Source organism: Mus musculus, chromosome 9 (assembly GCF_000001635.26).
Source record: "Mus musculus strain C57BL/6J chromosome 9, GRCm38.p6 C57BL/6J".
In the NCBI taxonomy this organism is placed as follows: Eukaryota; Metazoa; Chordata; class Mammalia; order Rodentia; family Muridae; genus Mus; species Mus musculus.
Window position 1 is genome coordinate 57,006,056 of NC_000075.6, and position 26,193 is coordinate 57,032,248.

A 26,193-nucleotide genomic window follows, 5' to 3' on the forward strand; every position below is an offset into this window, starting at 1 on the left:
GTGTGTGTGAGTGTTCATTCCTGTTCTCTCCTTCCACCACATGGTTAGGATTGGGTGCTTCCAGGTTCTTGATCTCTGACCTAAATACTTGAACATACTGGTAAGGAAACTATTCAGAGCAAAATAATAGAAAAGATAAGAGTGCAATGCAAGAGAGAAGCAGGACCCTTGAGTGAAAGTAGTTGTCTTAGTCGCTGTTTGCTTTATTGCTGTAAGAGACCAAGGCAACATTTTTGTTTTGTTTTTGTTGTTTTGTTTTTTTAGACAGAGTTTCTCTGTGTAGTCCTGGCTGTCCTGGAACTCACTCTGTAGACCAAGCTGGCCTCGAACTCAGAAATCCACCTGGCTCTGCCTCCCAAGTCCTGGGACTAAAGGCATGGGCTACCACTGCTCGGCTTCAAGGCAACTTTTATAAAAGAAAGTATTTAATTGGCAGCTTGCTTCATGTCAGGGGCTTGGTCCATTATCATGTAGGAGAGCCTAGTACCAGAGCCAGAGCTACGTCCTGATGTGCTGGATCAGACATAGAAAACTCAGAGCCCACCACCAGTTATACACGTCCTCCAGCAAGGCCACACCTAATCCCCTGGTCCTTTCAAACAATTCCACTCTCTGGTGAGTAGACATTCAAATAAATGAACCTATGGGGAACATGTTTTATCAAGTCACTATGGTACTATGGTACCCATTATTGATTTTTGTTTTATTTTTTTCTTTTTGTTTTTTGTTTTTTGTTTTCATAGAAAGTTTCTAAGTGTATCTTTGGCTGTTCTGGAACTCATCTATAGACCAGGCTGGCCTTGAATTCACAGAGATTTGTTTGCCTCTGTTTCCTAAGTGCTGGGATTAAAGGTCTGTGCCACCATTGCCTGGCTAGCTCTGATTATTGTTGTGACTTTCTTTTATGGAGTTAAGAGATGGAAAAGGGCTGGAGAGATGGCTCAGTAATTAAGAACACTGACTGCTCTTCTGAAGGTCCTGAGTTCAAATCCCAGCAACCACATGATCCGCCGTAATGAGATCTAATGCCCTCTTCTGGGGTGTCTGAAGACAACTACAGTGTACTTATGTAAAATAAATAAATAAATCTTTGAAAAAAAAAAAAGAGATGGAAGAATGTGGGTATTAGGGGTATAACGAGGGTGGCTTATTTGCTGGATTATGTCATGTGTTTAATTTTTCTACTGCAAATCCCTTCCCACGATGCACCTATTTTAATATGAACAGGCATCAGATGGTAAACTCTCCCTGAAAGTTCACTTGGAGTATACATACAGCTCGCTTTAGTGTTTATTTATTGTTTATATGTAAGTACACTGTAGCTGTCTTCAGACACACCAGTAGAGGGTGTCAGATGTCACTACAGATGGTTGTGAGCCATCATGTGGTTGCTGGGATTTGAACTCAGGACCTTTGGAAGAAGAGTTAGTGCCTTTAACCGCTGAGCCATCTCTCCAGCCCCCGCTTTAGTGTTTATGTACTCCATGACCCACTTAGAGCTGTATCAGACCTTCTGTTTTTCATACTTGTTATATTAGAAATGTACTTGAATGGAGGCTACCTAAATTTCGGTTGGAAAAATGGCTCAGTGATAAAAAGCATATACTGCTCTTACAGAGTTCAGGACCTGAGTTCAGTGCAGAACATCCTCAGCAGGAGGCTCAAAACTGCCTGTAACTCCAGTAACAGGGGGATCCAGTGCCCTCTTCTGGACTCCACAGGTACCTGCACTCACATGTACACACACACACACACACACACACACACACACACGCATATACACTTATAAAAGTAAAATCCCTTTTATAATCAAGAAAACTATCTGATTGTTTCTAGGCATGAAGAAATCTATACTGTTGTGTGTATATGTGTGTGTACACACACATTTCCATGCATATGGAGGTAACTTAAACCAAATGGGATCCTAGGCCAAGGGACCATTGTCATTTATGCATTCACTAACTAGAATAGTGTACTCAGATATACCTGAAATTGGCTATTGGCTAGGTGGTGGTGGCGGCACACACCTTTAATCCCAGCACTCATGAGGCAGAGGCAAGCGGATCTCTATGAATTTGAGGCCTGCTTGGTCTACAGAACTAATTCTAGGACATCCAAGGCTAGATAGCAAAACCTTGTCTCAAAACAAACAACCCAAAATCTGTGTTGCTGCAGCTCTTACCCCACAGCTTAGCTTGAGATCTTTCTTGTATGTGATGGCTTCCCAGGTGTCCCTTCAGCTGTGTGGCTCGCTCACTCACTCACTCACTCACTCAGCCAACAGCAATGGGTAGTGCTGGAAGCTGCCTGCAGGTTCTGTCCTGTGCCCAGTGAGCAGTGGACTTTACTCTTTCTGAATGTTAGGGAGCTTCCTGTTGTTCAAATGCTGCTGCTTTTATGTTATAGTCTTTAGTCTTATAATATCTGATATGAATTTTCTTTTATGACAATTTAAAGTTTTTGTTGTCAAATTATTATTATTATTATTATTATTATTATTATTATTATTATTTTGGGAGTTCTTTATACTTTTACTCTTTGCTGGAGAGGTTTTTGTTTGTGTGGGCCTTGTGTGTTGTAGGCAAGCACTCTACCTATGGGCTACAGCTCCACCCCTTACTGCACCTCCTGATTATTTTACTTAAACATTTTTTTGCAGCAAGGCTTTCTCTTTAAGTTGCTCGGGTTGGCCTACAAAATATGACCCTCATGCCTTAGCCTTTTGAGTAGCTGTAATTACAAACCTATACCACCATGGCTGAATTAGAGAGGAGTTTTTAAGTCTGGAAAGAAGGGGCGCCACTTCTGTTTAGTCAACATCAGCAAATGCCTCTAGCAGGAAAGTGAGCATGGCACCCATGGGAGAGTCCTGTCTAAGACTAGAGGTTCAAGGCCTTTGGCCTTGCAATGAAGACTGCCAAAAGACAGAATCAATTGGTAGAATAGTTTTAAAAGAAAAAAAAAATTTTTCCCTCAGGTGACCCAGATTGGCCTTAAATTTTCTAAGTGGCTTAGATAAACTTGAACCCCTTATCCTCCTTTATTGACTCCAAATTTCGGGATTATAGGCTTATGCCACCCACTTTGCCTGACTTAATTTAAAATTAGCTATGTATGTAGCGGGGAAAGGGGCAGTTATAAGTACATGTAGGGGGAGAGGTTATATGTTGGGTGGCTTCTATTGTTTTCCACATTAATTTTTTTTAAAGATTTATTTATTTAATATATATGAGTACACTGTCACCATCTTCAGACAGACCAGAAATGGGCATCAGATCCCACATTACAGATGGTTGTGAGCCACCATGTGGTTGCTGGGAATTGAACTCAGGACCTGTGAAAGAGCAGTCGGTGCCGCTGAGCCATCTCTCCAGCCCCCGCATTAATTTTTGAGTCAAAGCTTTATTTCTGAACCTGGTTGAGCTAAATTTGCTTGGTAAGCCCCCAGACCTTCTAGTCTCTCTACCTTCCAGTGCTGGGATTATAAATGCGTGCTACTATGCTTAGCTTTTTTTGTTTTTTGTTTAGGGGAGAGGGTCTTGTTTTTCAAGACAGGGCTTCTTTGTGTAGCCTTAGATGTCCCAGAACTTCAGGCCTCAAACTCACAGAGATCTGCCTGTCTCTGCCTCCCAAGTGCTAGGCTTAAAGGCATGCACTACCACCTCCTGGACTGTGCTTGGCTTTTTATCTGTGTACTTGGACACAATCCTGAGTCCTCATGTTTGTGTAGCAATCTCCTATCCATTGAGCTATCTCTTCAACCCCACTACACTAGAGGGTCACTTGAATCAGGGATTTGGAAGCCAGAGAGTAATAAAGGTGCAGGAGGGAAAGAAGAAAGTGCTCTCCCTTTCCTACCTCTCCCAGCGGCAACTTTTCTTCTGACATAGCAAGTGTTACCATTTTTGTTGTTGTTGTTATATCCTTCCGGAGTAACTGTGTACCAATATAGACCCTAATATATTCTTCCTTATGAGATGTATACTGTATATCTTTTAGTTCTCAAAGCTGCTTTGTGGAGTGGAAAGGCTACTATAAAGTTTGAAAACATTTGGATTCATGCTTACCCACTGCTCTTAAGTACCTGGGCTACCACACCCAACTAAACATTAGTTAAATGACCTTGGACACTTTGCCCCTGTTCTGTGAGTCTTTTTTTCTTCCTCTCTCATTTCCTCATGTCCTTTTTTCATTGTTCTATTTAAGGGTTAAACCTGGGCCCTGGTACAAGCTAGGCAAGAAGTGTTGTCACTGAGCCTTCATAGTTAATAATACTTCAGTTTACCATTGTGTTGAGTATGCTGAACATACAGTTTCATGTTTGTTGTATCTTAAATGCTTCACAAATGGTTACTAAAACCAGCCCTTCTATGTCTTCTTCAGTCAAGAGTCTATGTGACTGGAAACCAGCCTTGAACTAAGTGATACAGTGTAGAGGTCTGGATTGAGTTAGTTTTTTTTGTTTTTTGGGGTTTTTGTTTTGTTTTGTTTTTAAGCCAACAGGAAGGACGTTTAAAAAAAAAAAGATTTATTTATTTATTATATGTAAGTACCCTGTAGCTGTCTTCAGACGCACCAGAAGAGGGCATCAGATCTCATTACGGATGGTTGTGAGCCACCATGTGGTTGCTGGGATTTGAACTCGGGATGTTCAGAAGAGCAGTCAGTGCTCTTACCCGTTGAGCCATCTCGCCAGCCCGAGTTAGTTTTTTCCTGACAGTTAAATAATTAAAAGGCAAGAAAATATAAACTTAAAACAGGCTCTGACTCCTACAGACGAGAGTAGAACCTCAAGTGTATCTCAGGTAGTAGCCCGAACAAAAAGAGAATCAGTTGTTCTGCCTTAGAGCCTCCCCCACCTCCCCGCCCCGTCTCAGGTTCATTAAAAAAAACATTTTAAGCTGTAAATATATATATTTCAGATAAGAAGCAAGCATATTAAACACTCATATTTCTTTTAATTTAAAGAATACTACCTAAATTAAGAGTCTTTACAGTTTACAATATGTAAATTGGGTTTAAGTTCCTGGACTCTAGGACAGAAAACAAAATAAAACAAAATGGCATTTAAAAGATCTCAGAAGGTGTTTATATTAGGGTATTTATTTTGTTAGCCCTTATTACTCTAACTGAAAGGCTCAAAATTAAAACAAAGCAGAACATTAAGGAAAAGAAATCATCTTGGAGGCCTTATATTGCCTCCTTAGTTTAATTTAAAAGGATGCAGTGGTGATCAGAAGGACTAAGAACTTTTATGGGTGCTGCCATCCTTGGTTTATGTCATGAGGTTCCAAGATGGTGGCCAAATAAAGTGGCTGCTTCCATCTTGATGAAGTCACTAGCAAAGATGGTGGTAAGCCACATGGTTGTTTTTTTTTTTTTTTTTTTTTTCTCAAGGTGAGTCCAGCCCCTGTCAGGCACAAGTTCCAGTAGGATCCACCCAAGTCATATGTGGACATATGTTCTCTTTTCTCTACACAGACACTTTAGTTAGCCTGGATAAAGAAGGAAGTAGTTTCTAGGGCCTCAGCAGGTAGGCCCCAGTTAGCAAAATAAAGAAATCATAGGACCAAATCGCATAGTCTCTCCTCAGAGTAACCACAGTCAGTTTGAAGTCTCTCAGCTTTTAGAGAGAAGAAGAGAAGAAACTTAGCCATCATCCAGTTTTAGTTTGAAGTAATAGTTGGTCCGTCTCACTCTTAGCAGAGACAGAATAGGAGGTATAAGCACTTTGAAAAATCCAAAGCTCTGACTCTCTCTGGGTAAAGAGTAATTTTAAAAATTTCCCTAAAAATGTCTCTTTGTCAGACCACCTGGATCAGGTTTGGTTTACCCTGGCTAGAGTGAAGCCCTAGGTTAATAATGTATTAATAGTGTTTACAGATCTCTTCTCCCCCCAACCCCACTCCTGTCCCTCACCCCCAAGCAGGGTTTCTCTGTATAGTCCTGGCTGTCCTGGAACTATCTTTGTAGACCAGAGTGACCTCGAGCTCAGAGATCTTGCCTCTGCTAAGTGTTGGGATTAAAAGCATGTACTGCATGGCAGGATCAGTTTTGTTTTCTTTGCCAGTTAAAGAATTAAAAGCCAGGAAAGATTTGAACTGCAGGAGGTGGCGCACGCCTTTAATCCTAGCACTTGGGAGGCAGAGGCAGGCAGATTTCTGAGTTCAAGGCCAGCCTGGTCTACAGAATGAGTTCCAGGACAGCCAGGGCTTACAGAGCAAACCTGTCTTGAAAAACAAAACAAAAAAACTTCCCCCAAAAACAAGAGGTGGCAGCAAGAAACTTCAGGCACCGCAAACAGAACCAGCAATTGAAGGAAGGTGTTTGTTGTTGTGTAGGTGAGGAATCACACATTGAGAGACCTCAGAGGGGGACTTGGGAAGCCAAGAAATCTTGTCTCTTCTCCTGGTCTGGGCTTTTAAAGTCTCTGGAGAGATTTCCTCCCTACTTTAGGGTTGGTCACTTAAAGACAGGATGGGTGATTAATCTCCAACTGGTGTGACTGGTCCTGAGCAGTCCTTGACTTGTTGAGCCAGTCTACCAGCAGGGGACCTACTGCTGGAGAAATAGCTACCAGGCCTTTGTTTCCAGTCAGGAGGATGAGGAAAATGGTGGCAGTCTTGGAAACTGACCACATTCATCTAACTACAGCCCCTCTATCCGTGTTTACCTACCAGGGAGTCTGTCTTCCATAAGGACAGAACACATTTTAGTATGTGTTAGAGGTAGGGAAGTTGTGTGGAGGTGGGTATTTGGAATTCATTTTAGGACTATATGCATGCCACAGGCACTCTACCATTCATCTACACCCCTAGCCAAATTTAGTATTTCTAAGTGAATAGGTATTTTCTATTCGTCAGGTGGTAGAGACATTGGGACTTTAACACTTGGATGTTGGAGTGTTGATAAGCCTTACTCCCTTCCACTGGAAGGAAGTCATTAATACTAAAGAGCTTTTCGTGTTTAATAGCCTAATTAACTATGGCCTTTCCTTATTGCATGAAGCTTAGGGAAGCTTTGTTCAGCCTTGATGTCCCATTGTTCAGTTCTCAGTGTGATGTAAATCTTCTATTTTTTTTTTTTGGTTCTTCAAGACAGGGTTTCTCTGTGTAGCTCTAGATGTCCTGGAATTCACTGTGTAGACCAAGCTGGCCTCGAACTCAGAAATCCACCTGCTTCTGCCTCCCAAGTGCTGGGATTAAAGGCATGCCCGGCATGATGTAAATCTTTTAATTGTACTTAGCTTAGGTTCTTGTACAGTGTGGAGTATCTGTGAGTTCCAGGATAGCCTGGGCTATGGTGTCATTTCCCTTTTTTTTTTTTCCCCAAGACAGGGTTTCTCTATATAGTCCTGGCTGTACTGAAACTCACTCTATATACTAGGCTGGCCTCAAACTCAGAAATCTGCCTGTCTCTGCCTCCCGAATTCTGGGACTAAAGGTGTGCGCCACCACTGCCATGCTATGGTGTCATTTCTTTAAAAATCTAAAGAAAATGGGCTGTAGATATGGCTCAGTGGTTAAGAGCTCTGGCTGATACTCTAGAAAACATGGATTCTAAAGTTCTCTATTCTAGAGAACCGCCATACCCAGCCTGCAACAGATGTAATAGAAAAATGTCGGTTTAGTTTAGAAATTAGTGAACTTGCAGCAGTGTTGCAAGTTTGTGTGTTTGTTTAGATCCTGTTTCTTCAGTTACCTGGGAGATTGATGTGAACTAAGAGGGATTAATAGACACCAAAAGGGCAATAATTTACAGTGAACGAAAGATGGGGAAACAGGCAGGAAATGCATGTAAGTGATAGTATTAGTTTTTTGGTAGGTTAGATCTTTTCCCAAAGGAAGAGCAGTGCTGTTTGAACTGTGACCCCTTGCAACTACTTAGAAGCCAAGATTTATTCTAAAATTGACCTTCAGCTGAAATAGTTTCTAAGCTGTGACTCATCTTTTGGCCCACTCCTTTTTTCACCAGGAAATACATTAAATATTAATTTGAAGAATTTCAGTTATCCATCATGAAGAATATGTTGCTTGTCAGAGTTACTAGGACATATTTTTCTGGCAGTCAATAGGGCAACCAGTGATTATTTGTGTGTATGTATATATATATATATATATATATATATATATGTGTGTGTGTGTGTGTGTGTGTGTGTGTGTGTGTGTGTGTGTATATACAACTGACTAGTTGTGCAAAATCCATGTGTAAGAAAATATATAAATTCGAAAGGACCCAGATGTAGCTGTCTCTTGTGAGACTATGCCGGGGCCTAGCAAACACAGAAGTGGATGCTCACAGTCAGCTAATGGATGGATCACAGGGCTCCCAATGGAGGAGCTAGAGAAAGTACCCAAGGAGCTAAAGGGATCTGCAACCCTATAGGTGGAACAACATTATGAACTAACCAGTACCCCGGAGCTCTTGACTCTAGCTGCATATGTATCAAAAGATGGCCTAGTCGGCCATCACTGGAAAGAGAGGCCCATTGGACACGCAAACTTTATATGCCCCAGTACAGGGGAACGCCAGGGCCAAAAAGGGGGAGTGGGTGGGTAGGGTAGTGGGGGTGGGTGGGTATGGGGGACTTTTGGTATAGCATTGGAAATGTAAATGAGCTAAATACCTAATAAAAAATGGAAAAAATATAAATCTGTCTAGAAAGACTGTGAATATGAGACCACCTATTTGACTTCTTTCAGGGGTTAATCTATTTTATCAGAGGGATGGAGATGCAGGAGGCTGAGGCTGAACAGAACAGGTGGTGTGTCTGTGTTTGTATCTGTAAATATCGCATCACTGTTTACAGTACATTGGTCTCTCTTCATGCAGGGCCTTGTACAACCAAATCAGGAGGAATTGTTCCTGTACTTAAAGCCAAGAACAACATCCTGACCAGCAGGGGGACAGAGGTCAGCTTAAGGGAACTGCAGGACATTAAGAACTTTGGAGGAACTGAGTTTGGTAAAAGAAGACAAAATGTGGAAAAGAACACTTGATCTCAGCCAAATGGCTGAGAGGCTGTTAGAGAAGGGTCAACACTGCATGTTCTCAAGTATTTTTGGAATTTCAAAAATCCACAGTCATATAAGCAGAGATTAGGATGGTGGCCACCAGAAGTGGAGAATGAGGAGAATGGAGAGATGGTGTCAAATAGGAAGTTACAGTTAGGTCTCCTTTATAGGGTTGTAATTATAGTTAATAAGAAGGTGGTGTATACTTCAAAATTGCAAAGAACACATTGCAAGTCTTTACATCAGAAAAAATAATTATTTCAGTTAATAGGTAATTTGCTTGATTTAATCATTCTACACTGTATGAGTATGTATGTGTGTGTATGTGTAGGAATAAAAACATCATACTAGGGCTGGAGAGATGGCTCAGTGGTTAAGAGCACTGACTAGTCTTCCAAAGGTCCTGAGTTCAATTCCTAGTAACCACATGGTGGCTCACAACCATCTGTAATAGAATCTGATACCCTTTTCTGGTGTATCTGAAGACAGCTAAAATGTACTCATATAAATAAATCTTTAAACAACAACAACAAAAAAACCCACAAAAAAATCATACTATTCCCCATAAATATATCATTCATTTTTCAGTCCATATGAAAACAATACAAATTAAAAACATGAAAGATTGTCTATGTAGTGACTTAAAAAAAATTGCACCCTGGGTATACTGGCTTATGCCTTTAATCCCACCACTCGAGCTGAGGGAGGTAGATCTATATGAATTCAATGCCAACTTTGTCTACAAAGAATTCCAAGCCAGCCAGGCTGTCCTAGTGAGACTATGTCTCAAAAAAATAAGAAAAGAAAAGGGCAAGATGTACTTTGAAGGAAGTATATGAAAGCTGTGTGAAACTACCTCTCTGGCTGGCCTTTTATTTGCTATGTGGACCAGGCTTGCCTGGAGCTTGTGAAGGTACATCTTTCTCTGCCTCTTGAACACTAGCATTACAGATGTGAAACATTGTATCTGGCTTTCTTTTGTAGCAGTTGCCTGGAAGATCAAATATTTCATTATAGAGTGGCAGTTCTCAACCTGTAGTTTATAACCCCTTTGAGCTGCATTTCAGATATCGGGCATCATATATTTACACTATAATTCATAACAGTAGCAAAATTACAGCTATTGAAGTAGCACTGAAATAATTCTATGGTGTGGGAGGGTCACCACAACATGAGGAACTGTATTAAAAGAAGGAACTGCATTAGGAAGGATGAGAACTGCTGTTCTAAAGGGAGGTTTCTTAAGGCTCAAGAAGTTTAAAGATCTAAGTTGAAACATTCCTTCCAGGAATGAGAAGAGATTCATGAGACTAGGGAAGTAAACAACTCACAAGTCTCAAAAAGTTCCTGAAACTAACAAGATACACAGAAATGTTTTCCCTTTTTCTACCTTATAGAAGTAGGAACAGGCAGTTGCTAGAGGTAAGACAGGAGGCTGAGCTGCCAGGATGAAGCTTTCTAACCTGTTGTGCTGCATGAAAGTAGTACATAGAGCTGTAGGGATGCAGCTTTTCAGTGTTATAATCCAGGTTGAGGGTAGTACAGCTGCCTTTAAATTAATTTGTCTCTGCTCCTGTAACTAATCCCAATAAACTAATTTGCTTACCAAATTGAACTTTGTGTAGTCACTTTCATATGTAGTTGGTTACTTTTCTGGAATAAATAGACATTTGGTTGTCATCTCCATAGTAAGTCTCACCTAACAGGCTTCTACAGCATGATTTATCACAATGAAGGGTCATCTTACCAGTTGAGTATTTATTGATCATATCTCCTTCTGGTCATTCAGATTTCTTCTTTCTACCTGTACAATGTTCCATGCATGTTCATACAGCTAAGCAGTGAGAAAGGTATGTTCTTTTTACTCTAGTGTTTTATTTGCAAACAATATTAGAAGTACATTGCAAAACTAGATTTAGGGGCTAGAGAGATGGCTCAGTGGTAAGAGCACTGACTGCTCTTCCAGAGGTCCTGAGTTCAATTCCCAGCACCACATGATGGCTCACAACTTTCTGTAATGGGATCTGAGGCCCTCTTCTGGTGTGTCTGAAGACAGCTACAGTGTATTCATATACAATAAATAAATAAATAAATAAATAAATAAATAAATACTAGATTCAAAAGGTAATGTGTTAAACTGGATGTGGCTGCAAATGCATTTAATCCCAGCATTTGGGGTGCAGAGATAGGAAGATCTCTGAGTTCCATAACAGCCTGGTCTACATAGTGAGTTTCCAGCTGCCAGAGCTACACAGTGAGACCCTTTCAAGAAAGAGTCAAAGGTGATGTATTCACCAAAAAGCATACCCCATTTGAGAAGTTCTTGAGGACCTTCCTGACTGACTGGGGCTTTGTTTAGGCATCCGTGCCTGCTTTTATTCTTTTCTTTCTTTCCTCATTCTGATGCTGGCCACTCTACAGATAGAACACAAATGTTCTTGGGGAGCATTCTAAGTTTGTTCTGTTGTCTTCTCTGAGACTCAGTTCTGTGGTCTGGCATCAGCTGGTTGTGGGACAGTGTGATCTTTGAAAGCTTTTCATCATGGTCTGTTTCTTGACTCTTTTCGGCTCTGTGCTTGGTTAAGTTTTTCTACTTCTCTTTCTGAAGTGGTATAAGTTACATTTCCTCAGTTGCAAGGCTCAAAAACTCAACTGCACTCCAGGCCTTGGACTTTCCCCTGGTTTATAAATGTCCTTTGTGTTTTCCTAGAAAATTGAGTATGAATCAGGTGCTGTGTTGTAAGGTAACCTGACCCTCCTGGGATTCTAGTTTGATAGTTGTTTAAACAGTATGTAGCAATTTGAATTAGATTTGCAAGGGAGAATTGTTGCCAAGTCTCTGAAGTAGGTCATAGCCCTTAGCCTTTCCCCCTTGTTTTCTTTTTGTTTGTTTGACAGTGTCTCCTATGACTCAGTCCTTTAGAGCCTAGGAGAGCTTCAAACCCCTGACCCTCCTGCTTCCCCTCCCCAAATGCTGGGGAAACAAGTATATCCCACTACACCCAACTCCGTTTCTTCCCCTCCTTTCCTCTTTCTTTTCTCCAACTTTGAAATGGGATTTCTCTATGTAGTTCTTAGCCTGGCTGTGTAGACCAGGGTGTCTTAGAACTTGGGGCCAATTAATTCTTTTGCCGTTCTTTGCTTTGTGAATGATGAAATTACAGGCATGTATAACACTTACTTTTCTTTCTTTTTTTCCCCCTTGAGGCTGGGTCTGAATTACATTATCCTGTCTATCACACTTGATATGTAGAACAGAACGACCCCAAACTCCTAGAGATCTACCTGCCTCTATGCTGGGACTGTGGTGTGTACAATGCATAGTCCCTATTTTTCAACTGAAAAATTAGTGAAGAGAGATTTCCCCAGTCCATAGTCACATAGTAGTTTGGGCCTTACACCTCTGAAGCAGCTTCAGGTTTTTGTTTTGTTTTGTTTTGCTTTGGTTTGGTTTTGGATTTTTCGAGACAGGGTTTCTCTGTGTAGCCCTGGCTGTCCTGGAACTCACTCTGTAGAACAGGCTGGCCTTGAACTCAGAAATCCGCCTGCCTCTGCCTCCCGAGTGCTGGGATTAAAGGCGTGCGCCACCACTGCCCAGCGCAGCTTCAGTTATATATTTTTCCTTGGCATAGGTTAAGAAAAAAATATGCCTTTCTATGAGTAAATCCATCTTTTTGTTGTTTTATTTTTTGAGACAGACACTCATTATGTAACCATTGCTGTCGTGGGACTCACTATATACACCATGCTGGCTTCAAGTTCACAAGAGATCCTCCTGCCTCTCTTTGCCTCCTGAGTGCTACTATGCCCACCTGAGTAGATACTTCATAACTGAGTTGATTGATAATATGGGTATAGTTAAAATTCAGAAATGTCATCATTTTCTGGATTAATAATCAAGAAAAGTTTCAAAATAGTTAGAACAGAATAGCAATGCAGAGATCTTTTAGGTACTCAGAATATACATGCATAATATCTCAATTTAAATAATTCTAAAATGAAAAAAAATAGATATTTTGGCTGAAGTCGGGTCCTAGCAGAGTTCTCTAATCCCACCTCCTAGGAGGGGTTTCTCATTACTCCTTCATGCATGCCAATGCTGTGTCCTCTCTCTGAACTGGCTGTACTTTTTATCCTAAGCAGTAAAGACTAAGACTATATAAATGTAACCTTTATGATAGTTTATATAAGTGGCACTATTAGGAGGTGCAGCCTTGTTGGAGTAGGGGTGTCACTGTAGGCGTGGGCTTTAAGACTCTTGTCCTAGCTGCCTGGAAGCTGGTCTTCTTCTAGCAGTTTTCAGATGAAGACGCAGAACTCTCAGCTCTACCTGTACTCTTCCTGTCTGGACGCTGCCATGCTTCCACCTTGATGATCATGGACTGAATCTCTTAACCTGTAAACTAGCCCCAAATAAATGTTCTCCCTGTAAGAGTTGCCTTGGTCATGGTGTCTATTCACAGCAGTAAAACCTAAGACAATGTTTTTAAATTAAAATTTAAAATTACTTTTATTTATTTATTTGTCGGTGTGCATACATACAATTCCATGGCACGTGGGGTTCAGAGGACAGTTTGCAGGGTCCGCCATATGGGACCTGGCAATTGAGCTAGAGGCAAGTGCCTTTTCCTGTTGAGTCGTCTTTCTAGCTCCCCTTCTTCCTCCTACTTTTTTTTAGATGGAATTTCATATAGACCAGACTGGCCTAAAACTTGATATGTAAAAGAGTCTCATTTGGGGAAAAAAATAATAATTTTTGCCTGCTTGTTCCTGTTATGTTTCTAAAATATATTCTCTTTTTACTAACTGTCCTCATTTTTTTTTATTTAAACAGGCTACCAAGCAGTTTCTTGAAGAGATCAACAAGTGGACAGTACAGTATAATGTTTCTCCACTCTCCTGGAATGTGGCTGTCAAGTTCCTCATGGCCAGAAAGTTTGATGTGCTCCGTGCTGTAGAGTTGTTCCACTGCTACAGAGTGAGTGGCTCAGGGCCAGCTAAGTATTTCTATTTTTTTCCTGCTTTACGTTGTACATGGTGATTTTCTACTTCTCTCTTATTCTGTTAAAGTGGGTCAATGTCCACCAATCCTATGAGAGCTGAGGTTGGGCTCCTGGAGACACTTGCTTAATGTGCACAAAGCTTGCTTGCAGACCAGCCTGCTACCTGTGAGAACTGAGGCGAAGAATGTTCCTTAATGTCATCCTGTGGCCACTCCTGGGGTTTTCCTCCTTGCTCTCTTCCCTGCCTCCTGGATAACCTGTTTGGTATATTTTATAGCTGTACTTTAAGGCCTCATGAAGTTGTAGAAAGCTGCCATTCTGATGAACTTTGAGCTAAAGAGCTATTCAAGAAAAGATTGGTGCTAGTGTCAGCTAGGTCCCATTCTTGGCAGTGTCTTTTTGGTATTTGTTTTGTTTTGTTTTGTTTTGTTTTGTTTTGTTGAGACAGGTGTCTTTGTGTAGCTAGCCTCTGCCTTGTGAGTGCTGGGATTAAAGATGTGAGCCACCATTGCCCAGCTACAATTTTTTTTTTAATTAAAAAAAATTTTTTTTAAGAATATTTATTTTATGTGAGTATACTTGCTGTCTTCACACCAGAAGAGGGTGTCAGATCCCATTACAGATGGTTGTGAGCCACCATGTGGTTGCTGGGAATTGAACTCAGGACCTCTAGAAGAACGGTCATTGCTCTTAACCACAGAGCCACCTCTCCAGCCCTTGTTTTGTTTTTTTGAGACAGGGTTCTCCATGTAGCCTTGACTGACTGTCCCAGAACTTGCTCTGTAGACCACGCTGCCTCTGCCTCACAAGTGCTAAAATTAAGGGCATAATCTACCATAGCTGGCTAAGATTTTTTTTTTAAGGAAGTTTAAGACTGATTCTGTGTTATGTCTGCTTTCTGGGATTGTAGCATCTTTGATTGAAATGCTGTATGTTATGTTACTTTGTGGTTAGAAATTTCTTCTGAAGAGATACCATCTATCCTTAAAAAGAAAAAGAAATCCTAGGAAAACAAACAAGCACTGGGATTAGCTCACACTTATCGTACGGCTCATCCAGTACTCACTTATTTATTCCATAGATATTAATGGAATACATACTATGTTAACCATGCCGCAGTTGTTACTTAGGAGAGAGAGTAAACAATAAAAAAAAAAAAGGATACTAGCCTTAAATCTGAAGGATGAGTAGGGATCAAGCACTGGTGAAGTATGGCTAAAGAAGATAATATGTGGGCTGGAGAGATGGCTCAGCTATTAAAGGCTAGGTTTATAACCAAAAGATAGAAGAAAACAATAGTTCAGATCCTCAATGGTAGAAAGTAAAATTTAGCTAAGCCAGAATGTTGAGTGGGAGTCAAGGCATGGCAAGAGATGGAGAGCACAGATAAATGAGGCCAGATCATTAAGGCCTGAGAAATCCATTAATGATATAAGCAATGTGATAAATTTTTCCATATTTGCATTCCAGAAAGATTTTGACAATATATTTTTGGATAGTGTATCTCACTGATTACCTTGGAGCCAAAAAGATCAGTTTAAAGACTGTTGTACTTAACAAGGAGAGAGAATGGCAGTATTATTAAACATGTAATGTCAGGGGAGATGGAGAAAAGTAGACAAATTTAGAGTTCAAATGAGTAGGAGCTGCTTAAGCTGGTGTGTGAGGAAAATGAGTGAGGCATCTGAGTTGGGACTTGTATGTCAAGATCAGTGCTGGTAACATTAATTAATTTAGGAGACATTGAAGTGGGGTGGGTTCATGTAGAAAGAAGGTCATGGGTTTAATTTGTCCATGTCTTTGGGATACCCAAATAGACAGTTCCTGTAAGCAACTGGAACCTGAGTGCTGGTACAGAAAAGAAATCTGCACTGGGAATCGGTATTTCTGAATAGCCAAACTCGAGCTGACTCTTGGAGGCATCAGAACAGATGGTTGGTCCTGAGAAGGTGGCTGTAGACAGGAATTATGGTAACGGTTAGCTGCCCTGGAATGCTAAGGCATGCTACAAAGGAATTCACAGTTCAGTTAGTTGATTTCTAATGTCCCATCCCTGAGATTTGATGGCTACATAAAATTGTTCTGGATATGTCATATTTTCATATTAATTCATGTCTTCATTGTTTCCTTTTTAGGAAACAAGAAGAAAGGAAGGCATTGTGAAGCTGAAACCTCATGAGGAGCCTCTCCGTTCTGAGATCCTCAGTGGGAAGTTTACTATCTTGGTAAGTCTGTGGAACCCATCTTGTGCTTTGTTACATCCTTTTGTGGCTGTTGCCTTATTTGGATTTTTGTGCCTAGGTTCCTTATCAATACATTTTGCTAAAATTGTTCTAATAATAATTGAGTTATTACTAATTAAAAGTATTAATAATAGTTGAATTATTGAGTTATGGAGCAGAAGACAAAGTTTTTTCTTCATTGATCCATTAAAAAAGTTGTTGGTCAGCATGTTGGGAAAGGTTGATAATGTATCAAAGCACATCCTTACTTAATGGTAACTCTCCACTAATTAGTGATCTCTTGGCCTCTCGGACACATATGTGATAATATGTTTAAGGTAGCATAGAAGTCATTGATCTGTTCTTCTCCATCCTGCCTGGGAAATTAGTTATAAAGCCAGTGGAGAATCATCCTTTGATTCCTCTGCAGCTGAAGAAAATGTGACATTTTTTTAAAGCCACAAGAATATGGTTCAAGAGAATGCTGAGAGAACCAGGCCTGGGGTGATGATAACACTGCTCCCTTTATGGAAGAATAGACACAAACTAAGGAAGTTTTGTTAGTAGCTCTTTTCTTCATGTGTCATTATGCAGGATAATAAGTCTAAAAGATTCCTGTGATTGTCTTTTCACTTCTCAATATTCCCGGATTTATCTGTTTTAGAATGTTCGAGACCCAACTGGAGCCTCCATTGCCCTCTTCACTGCCAGGTTACACCACCCCCACAAGTCTGCCCAGCACGTGGTGCTCCAAGCTCTGTTTTATCTGCTGGACAGAGCTGTGGACAGGTAAGCAGTAAGACGATTTTGTGGGTGTCCACCTCATTTAGGAAAGTGACAGTGTGTGAATTGATTAAACTCAGAAGTGCTGTCACCATTGTCCCTAGGACACAGCCTGGACAGTCTAAGTAGAAAGCAACTCCTAGGATGCCGTGCTCCTTTGCGTCACCTTGCTTATTTTAGGATTAATAAAAGCTGAGAGAGATAATTCATAACAATTGCTAATACACTGAGGATGGTTTATTTGATGGAGGAAAGGAACCCTGTTGAGTGGGTGTGGATGGGTGTGTGGGTGTGTAGGGCTTCCACATGCTAAGGCATATGCTCTATCATTAGCTTATGTCCTATGTATTTCTTTTTTTCCCTTTAACTTTGAGATGCAGTCTGACTTAGTTACCCATATGAACTTAGTGTTCTCCTGCCTCAGCATTTCAGACAGTAGAGATTCCAGGCCCATGTCACTAGGCTTAGGTCATCTGTTTGTTAGTTTTGTTCATGTTAAAATTCTCTGGGGGCTGGGTGTGATGAATCATGCCTTTAATCCCACCACTTGGGAGGCAGAGGTCAGTGAATCTCTGAGTGAGCCAGGGCTACATAGAAAAACCCTGTCTTGAAAACAACAACAGCAGCAGCAACAACAAAAAACCTAGCCAGCCGGCCGTGGTGGCACATGCCTTTAATCCCAGCACTTGGGAGGCAGAGGCAGGCAGATCTCTGAGTTCCAGGCCAGCCTGGTCTACAAAGTAACAGCCAGGGCTACAGAGAAACTCTGTCTCAAAAAAAAAAAAAAAAAAAAAACCAAAAAACCAAAAAAACCAACAACAACAAAACAAACCTAGCCATTTGGGAGTTGGAGAAATGGCTCAGAAATTAAGAGCACTGGATGCTCTTTGAGAGGACCCAGGTTCAATTCCCAGCCCCCCCGTGGTAGCTCATAGCCATCTGTAACTCCAGTCTTAGGAGATTCAGGCCCTCTTCTAGATTCCATGGGCATCAGGCAAGTCCTCCGTGCACATATATACATGTAGGCAAAACACTTATAGACATAAAATAAAATAAAATAAAATAAAATAAACACAATAAGAAAAAAAAAACTCTATGGGCTAACCTGGGAGTATACTGGGCTAGGTACTTGCCTAGCATGTGTAAGACCCCAGGTTCTTTTTCTAGTATGGAAAACAAAAATAAACAAGCCATGCCCAGTAGTACCTGCAGTCCTAGCACTCAGGAGATAGAGGCAGGAGTATCACCACAAATTTGAGGTTTGCCTGGCTACATAATAACTTTCAGGCTAGCCAAGGCTACATAGAGAGGATCTATCTTGATAAAAACTAAAGCAAACTAAACAAACTAGTCTGGGAGCTGCAGTTATATGGCTCAGTGGTGGAAAGCTTGTCTATTGCCCTGTTTAATACCCAATGCTAGAAGATAGATAGATAGATAGATAGATAGATAGATAGATAGATAGATAGATAGATAGATAGATAGATGATGGATGCATGCATGCATGCATAGATGGATGGATGGATGGATGGATGGATGGATGGATGGGTAGATAGGTGGCCCAGTGGGTTGGTACACTCTTTTAATGCCAGCACTCTGGAGGCAGAGGCAGGTGAGTCTGTGTGAGTTTGATGCTAGCTTAGTCTACATAGTGAGATCCAGGCTATCTGAAGCTATATGGTGATTTCCTGCCTCAAAAGGGAGGTGGTGTGTTGTAGTACCAGGGAGATGGCTCAACAATTAAAGAGTACTGGCTACTCTTTGAGAGAACTAGACTTTTTATTCCCAGTACCCACATGGTGGCTCACAACCATTGGCAGCTCCAGTTCCAGGGTATCCAATACCCTCTCTAACCTCTGGTTACCAGACATGTGGTGCATATACATACATGCAGGCTAAATTCTCACTTGTATAAGAAAAAATAAAATAACAGTTGGCTTGTTGTAATCTTAGTACTTAGGAAGTGGGGAAGATGCTATGATTTTAAAGCCTTCTTAAGCTGTGAGGGGAGACTCTGTCTCAAAAAAAGAACACAAAAACAAACAAAACCACAACAAAAAACCTGATCACAACTTATCGTGGTCAGACAAAATAGTACCTTAGACAATTAAGGTTGTAGGATCATGAATTTGAGGCTCGCTTGAGCTGCATAGAGAATTTCAGAATGGACTTGGTTTTTGTTGTTGGTTTGGTTTGGTTTGGTTTGGTTTGGTTTGGTTTGGTTTGGTTTGGTTTGGTTTGGTTTGGTTTTTCAAGACAGGGTTCCTGTGTATAGACTTGGCTGTCTTGGAACTTGCTCTGAAGACCATGCTGGCCTTGAACTTAACAGATCTCCCTGCATCTGCCTCTCCAGTATGGGATTAAAGGCATAAACCATCACTTCCTGGCTTGTTTTGTTTGTTCTGAAATAGGGTGTCATATAGCTTTACCTGGCCTAGGTTATGGACTTATAATTGAGAGTAGCCAAGAGACTGTCTAAAGTGAGCCTCTCTGATTAGTTAACTACGGACAGTTAACTTTTGTAGCTTCTGCTGTTGATGCTTAATGGGAGATACATGTGAATCCTACACATACTGTTATTTTGCAAATGAGAAGTTGCTGAGGAGTGGGGACCAGTCATTTCAGTAGTATTGTACTCCCTAAGTAGCAGTTTGGAATTTCTCAGCCCTTCAGTCTTCAGGGCTACTTTCAAGACTGTGGATACTTTTGAAATGCTCGCTTAGTTTAGGAGAGTGAAGGAAAGCTACCTTTTTCAGAAAGTCCAGTAGCGAGGGAATGCTAAGATGGATGTTCACTTATCTTCCAAGTGATCCAGGATCTACTTGCTGCTTTGATTACACTTTATCTACTTCCTTCCTTTGAAGCAAATGTGAAGCAGAGACTGTGTTTTAAGCTTTTTGGTGTCTCCTGCTGCATGTAGCTCAAGATTCAAACTCAGTAGGAAGCAGTTGACTCATTGTGATACCTCATGCTATATATCCAGAGAGCAGCATCTATTTTATATCATTCCATGTGTATTCAGAGGATGAGCAACTTCAATAGGATCATGGAACCTGGGTCTTTATGCCCTGTAGTTTGTTTTCATTATACTTCTTTCCCTGTGTCACTGACTTGCTTTAGGCCCCAATCTTTTAGGAAAAATCCTGTAATTTTTCAAATTGGCCCTAAGTTTAGCTTGTTGAGAAAATGGAAATTCTCTAGACCTAGATAATCTACTTGGTAATTGTGCCTCTTTTTTTCTTTTTCTTTTTTTTAGTGTTTTGTTTTGTTTTGTTTTGTTTTGATTTCCTTTCTAGACAGGGTTTCTCTGTATTGCCCTGGCTGTCCTGGAACTCATTCTGTAGACCAGGCTGGCCTCGAACTCAGAAATCCACCTGCCTCTGTCTCCTGAGTGCTGGGATTAAAGGCGTGTGCCACCACTGCCTGGCAGTTGTGCCTCTTTGACAGTATCTTTAGTCTTGAGGAACAATAATTTCTGTATAGTTATAAAAAGAAGGAGTTAAGAATAATATTAATGCATTAGGGGCTAGTAGAAATAAATTCTGCCAGAAAAACCTCTGTGCATTTAAGAATTAAAGTTTTTTTTTCTCTTTTTGAAAGTTAATTCACTGAACTTGACGTATATTAGATACACAAACCTTAATTTATATACTTGAACTGGATTTTGAAGTATTTTCATACACACATAATTGACAAGAATTTGTTAATTTTCATGTTAACTCCTTTTCAGTGCTTCCCTCTTAGATTTTGTAGAAGTGTGGTGGTATGGGGGCTCTCGGGAGGGGATGCAAAGATGAGGACACGGCATAAGAACCTTGATGTGGCTCATACTTATAATTGTAGCACTAACAGGTGTGGAGTGTGTCAGGAGGATTACCCTGAGTTTGAAGCCAGCCTGAGTGTAATGCAAAGTGAGCACACAGGATGCATAAAACCCTCTGGAAAACAACTAAGACAAATACGTGTAAAACCTTCCTGTCTAGAAATAGTGCAAACAAAGACTTCATATCTGACAGGTGAGATGGCTCAGTAGCTCAAAGCACAAGCTATACTAACCTGAGAGCCTGAGCTTGATCCCTGAATTTCATGGTGGAAGGAAAGGACAGAGCTAACTTCTGAGAATTATTTTCTGATTTTCATACTTGCTATGGCCCAAATACATGAGCACACACATACCAACACTATACAGATGATGATAGTATTAATTTTAATAACCTTTGGGTGTGTAAGGATCTGGCTTGGCTTTGAATGAAACATTTGTATTAAATTAAATGCTTTGTTTAATGATTGGTTTGCAGCTTTGAAACTCAAAGAAATGGACTGGTGTTCATCTATGACATGTGCGGGTCTAATTATGCCAACTTTGAGCTAGATCTTGGCAAGAAAGTCCTAAACCTGCTGAAGGTAAGGTTGTAAAGAGAGAATCCTTTTACGTGTTCTTTTTTCTTTTTCTTTTTTGGGAAAATATTATTTAGAAAAATGTAAACTTCAGATATTATGTTCAATTTTAAAGGTCACCTATATACAATAACTAATATCTGCTTCCTTATAACAAAAAGTTATCTTAAAAGTCAAGTTGAAAGATTTGAGATGGCTTAGTGAAGCTGGGCAGTGGTGGCGCACTTGGGAGGCAGAGGCAGGCGGATTTCTGAGTTCAAGGAAGTGAGTTCCAGGACAGCCAGGGCTATACAGAGAAACCCTGTCTCAAAAGAACAAAAAACCAACCAACCAAACAACAGCAACAACAACAAAAAAAGATATGAGTTTAGTGACTCATGCCAGTAATGCAAGCACTTGGGAGGCCAGGGCAAGAGAAATGTCATGGGTTTGAGTTAGGCAGAACTACACAGTAAATTCTACTTCCTCCTTGGCTACCAAGTAAGATTCAGACCAGCCTGAGCTATGTAAGGGGTGAGGTCCTTTTACAAAGCAATGACTATAAAACTAAAAAGGAAATAATGAAAGTGAAAAGCCACAGGCAAATTCTTAGACATAAGATGTCCCTTTTTGGGGCTGGAGAGATGGCTCAGCGGTTAAGAGCACTGACTTCTCTTCCAAAGGTCTTGAGTTCAAATCCCAGCAACAACAGGTGGCTCACAACCATCCGTCATAACAAATCTGACTCCTGGAATATCTGAAGATGGCTACAGTGTTCTTACATATAATAAATAAATAAATAAATAAATAAATAAATAAATCTTTAAAAAAAAAATTTGTCCCTTCTCATAAGGGTGAAGACTTTTTAAAAAAAGTCCCTTTTTTGAGTTTTGTGATTATTAAAGGCCTATCTATGACAACTATGAAAAATGCCGTCTAGCCAGTGACTTTCTAGACATGTAGCTGAATTATAGATGAAATTTAGTTTTCATTTCACTTTAGTGCATGTAAATTCATTTGGTCTATTTATATTCATGTAGAGTTATGCACATATATAGATGTGTAAAAGTTCCATACATATAACGTCATAGTTCCTTATATCTCTATATCTTAGGCCTAGTGACTTGTTTTGTAAATTAATGTGTGCATGCATGTGCTTGTATTCTTGTATGTATGGAGGCCAGCAGACAGCCTTAGATGTCATTCTCAGGCAACACCATCCACTTCTTTGAAACAAAGACTGCCATTGGTCTGTAGTTCGCCAATTAGGGTAGACTGGATGGCTAATCTGCCCCAGGGATCCTTTTGTTTCTGCCCCACCCCTGGGATTACAAATATATGCCACCACATGTAGCAATTTTATATTAGTTCTAGGTATTAAATTCAAGTCCTTGTGCTTATAAGGCAAGCATATTACCAACTTAGCCATCTTCCCCAGCCATAAAGTTAATTTTTTTTTTTGAATTTTAAAAGATAATCAGGTAGGCTAAGAATGTAGTTCAGCTGGTTCAATGCTTTGTAGCATTCAGAGGGCCCTGCATTTGATTCCAAGTGCCTATCATCAGGAGGTGGAGGCCGGAGGATTAGAAACTCAAGGCCTCCTTGGCTTACATAGCAAGTTCTATGACAGCATAGGTTACTTTTCTGTTGCTATGACAAAACACCATGACCAGGACAGTGCATGAGAGGAAGCATTTAATTGAGTTTATGGTTTCCAAGGGTTAGAGTCCATGACGGTGGACTAAAAGCATGGTGGCAATAACAGCTGAGAGCTCACATCTTGATCTACAAGCTGGAAGGAAGAGCATCTGAATGGTACCAGGCTTTTGTAGTCTCCGTGCTTGCCCGCAGTGACACCCCTTCTCTAACAATGCCACACTTTCCTTCCCAAACAGTTCCACTTAGTTGGGGCTAAATATTCAAATATATGAGCTTGTGGATCCATTTTATTCAAACTAGAATGGGCTATCTGAGACCATATCTCAAACAACAAAACTCCTCTCAAACCCTGAAAAATGTGCTTTAAAAAAAAAAAAAGATGTATTTATTTAATGTATATGAGTGCTCTGTCTGCATAAACATCTGTATGCCAGAAGAGGGCATCAGAACTCATTATAGATGGTTGCAAGCCACCATATAGTTCCTGGGAATTGAACTCAGGACCTTTGAAAGAGCATCTGGTGTCGCATCTGCTCTCGACCAGCAAGAACGACACGACCACCAGTTCTTCTAACAGCAGTTTATTCAGCAAGTTTCAATCTTCATCTCTCTCGCTTCATCTTTTTTTCTCCCGAACCCCAGGTCTCTCACTCTTATATACTCTCATCCCCCATCCACTCACAGCAGGCCATGTCACCTCACCAGGCATGTAGCTTCAGCCAATCAGGTCGGCAGGGGCATGTCTCCACCAAATATGGACTTGTTTATACTGCCAGCATCATGGTGCACCTGTGCAGCTCTCACATGGCAGTGGCTTATTTTCAGGTGTATGAGGAAGTCAGGTGCAAGTCATAAGACTTAGCTGCACTCCCGGGCGCCATCTTGGGACTGCTGCCACAACTGCTCACAATCTGGTACTCTTAACTGTTGGGCCATCTCTCCAGCCCCCAAACCATGCTTGCTTGCTTGCTTGCTTGCTTGCTTGCTTTATTTATTTATTTATTTGGTTTTTCGAGACAAGGTTTCTCTGTGTAGTCTCGGCTGTCCTGGAACTCACTTCTGAACTGGCATCAAACTCATATATCCACTTGCCTCTGCCTCCCAAGTGCTGGGATTAAAGGCGTGCGCCATCACTGCCTGGCTCAAAACATGCTTTTTAATGTATAACTATTTACTCTGACTAGGGAAGACTGAATGGAATAAAATAGATTGTGCAAGCCAGTTACGGTGGCACATGTCTCTAATTGTGTTCAAGGCCACCTTGGACTACATAATCAGATCCTTTGTCTCTGAAAACAGAAATACAAATATACTGTATGAATGAATGTAAATGTTCAGGAACTTGGAGTGTAGCTCAGTGGGAGAGTGTACATTTGGAATTTGTGAGGTTTGTTGTGATGGGATTGTAATACTTGAGAAGGTAAGGTAGGACTGCCAATATTTTAAGAACAGACCAGTCCAGGATGACTATAGGCAAGACGCTGCCTTTAACTAAGGTAAAACATCAAAACAAAAAATGCATTTAGGCAGGTGTCCTAGCATGGGGTGAGAAGTGAAGAGTGGGAGTGGGGTTGGGGGTAGGCAGCAGAGCCAGGTGGATCTCTGTGAGTTCAAGGCCAGCCTAGTCTATATAGCCCATTCCAGGCCAATCGGGGCAAGATAGTGAGAGAGATCCTTTCTAAAAAAAAAAAAAAGTCACCGGGCTGTGGTGGCGCAGGCCTTTAATCCTAGCACTTGGGAGGCAGAGGCAGGCAGATTTCTGAGTTCGAGGCCAACCTGGTCTACAGAGTGAGTTCCAGGACATCCAGGGCTACACAGAGAAACCCTGTCTCGAAAAAGAAAAAAAAAACGTCATTTGTATTGCTAGGATAGCTTTTTAGAAGTTGAATTGCTTAAAGGGTATATGTACATTTCAAAGAATATGTAATTGGGGGTAGAGAAAAGTCTTAGTGGTCATGAGCACTGGCTGCTCTTTGGCTGCTTACAGCTGCCTGTAACTCCAGTTCCAGGGGATACAATACCCTCACATCAATGAACATAAAGTAGAATAGAATAAAATAAAATAAGAATATATAATGGAAGATGCCTTCCTATGGACACTATCAATGGGCAGGTGTTCCAAGGCTGTATGAGATAACTTCTTATCTCTGTTTGGTCTTATTAGGAGACAGGATCCCTAAATAGTATAGGCTTGCCCAGTGCTTGCTGTGTAGACCAGGCTTGACGCCTGCTGTCCTCTGCCTTACTGAGAAAAAGCGATTTCTCCAAATTGATCAAGCAGTTAAAAGGGGCTTTGGGTATTTATACTGAAATACAGTTTTGCATCTTTGAAGGAAGGGAAAAAAGTAGTTTTTAAGTCTGAATGAAGAAGCCTTTGGAGAACTTGGCTGTGGATTTGTATATTCTGTGTAGGGAGTGTTTGTAAACTCCTCAAATTTAGCAGAGCCAAGACTGAGTGGGAAGAACAAAGGCTAGAAAATGAAACTGAGATTAGTTTATTCAAAATGCAAAAAAATGAAAGCTACAGTGTGGCTTAGTCAGTTACTGGGGACTACTTATTTATTTATTTTTGGATGTATGCATTCATGAGTGTGCATGTGTACATGTATGTATGTGTAAGGCCAGGGATCAACTGTAGGTGCGTCCTTAGGATCTGTCAACCTTGTTCATTGAGATAGGGTCTTTTCAAGGACTCAGGGCTACCTGACTGGACTAGGCCTCTGGCCACTGAGCCTTAGGATCCATCTCTTTGTCTCACTTGTGCTGCTGACTTCATGTGCCTACTGGAGATTGAGCTCAGGTTCTCTGTACTTGTGTGGGATGCACTTTTTGAGTCATTTGAGTCATGCACCGATTGAGTCATCCCTCCAGCCCCCTGATTCCTTATTACATGGTAAGCCTCCCTGAGAAAGGCTGGGATGTTAACAAGTGGAATGAAGCCAAGTACTGTGGCTTAACAGTGATATGCTGCACTATATGTCTTACATACTTTTGTCTTTATGTCTTATATAAACCTCTTTTTTTCTCTCTAAGAGTAGTTTATTTACTTTTCTAAGACCTCATTTGTACTTGTACACACTAGATCGTGTGTGGGTGTATGTATGTATGCATGCATGCATACATCCATTTGTGCAT

At 40.8% G+C, this 26,193-nt stretch overlaps 1 protein-coding gene across 1 annotated transcript in view; it reads left to right on the forward strand.

The window, feature by feature from the left end:
• Nucleotides 1-26,193, forward strand: part of Ptpn9 (protein tyrosine phosphatase, non-receptor type 9) — a 67,841-nt gene that overhangs the window by 11,088 nt on the left and 30,560 nt on the right. The window contains exons 2-5 of the mRNA NM_019651.2: nt 13,849-13,992; nt 16,153-16,242; nt 16,904-17,028; nt 21,321-21,426. Of these exons, the coding sequence (NP_062625.2) occupies nt 13,849-13,992; nt 16,153-16,242; nt 16,904-17,028; nt 21,321-21,426 (465 nt within the window). The remainder of the gene's footprint in view (nt 1-13,848; nt 13,993-16,152; nt 16,243-16,903; nt 17,029-21,320; nt 21,427-26,193) is intronic.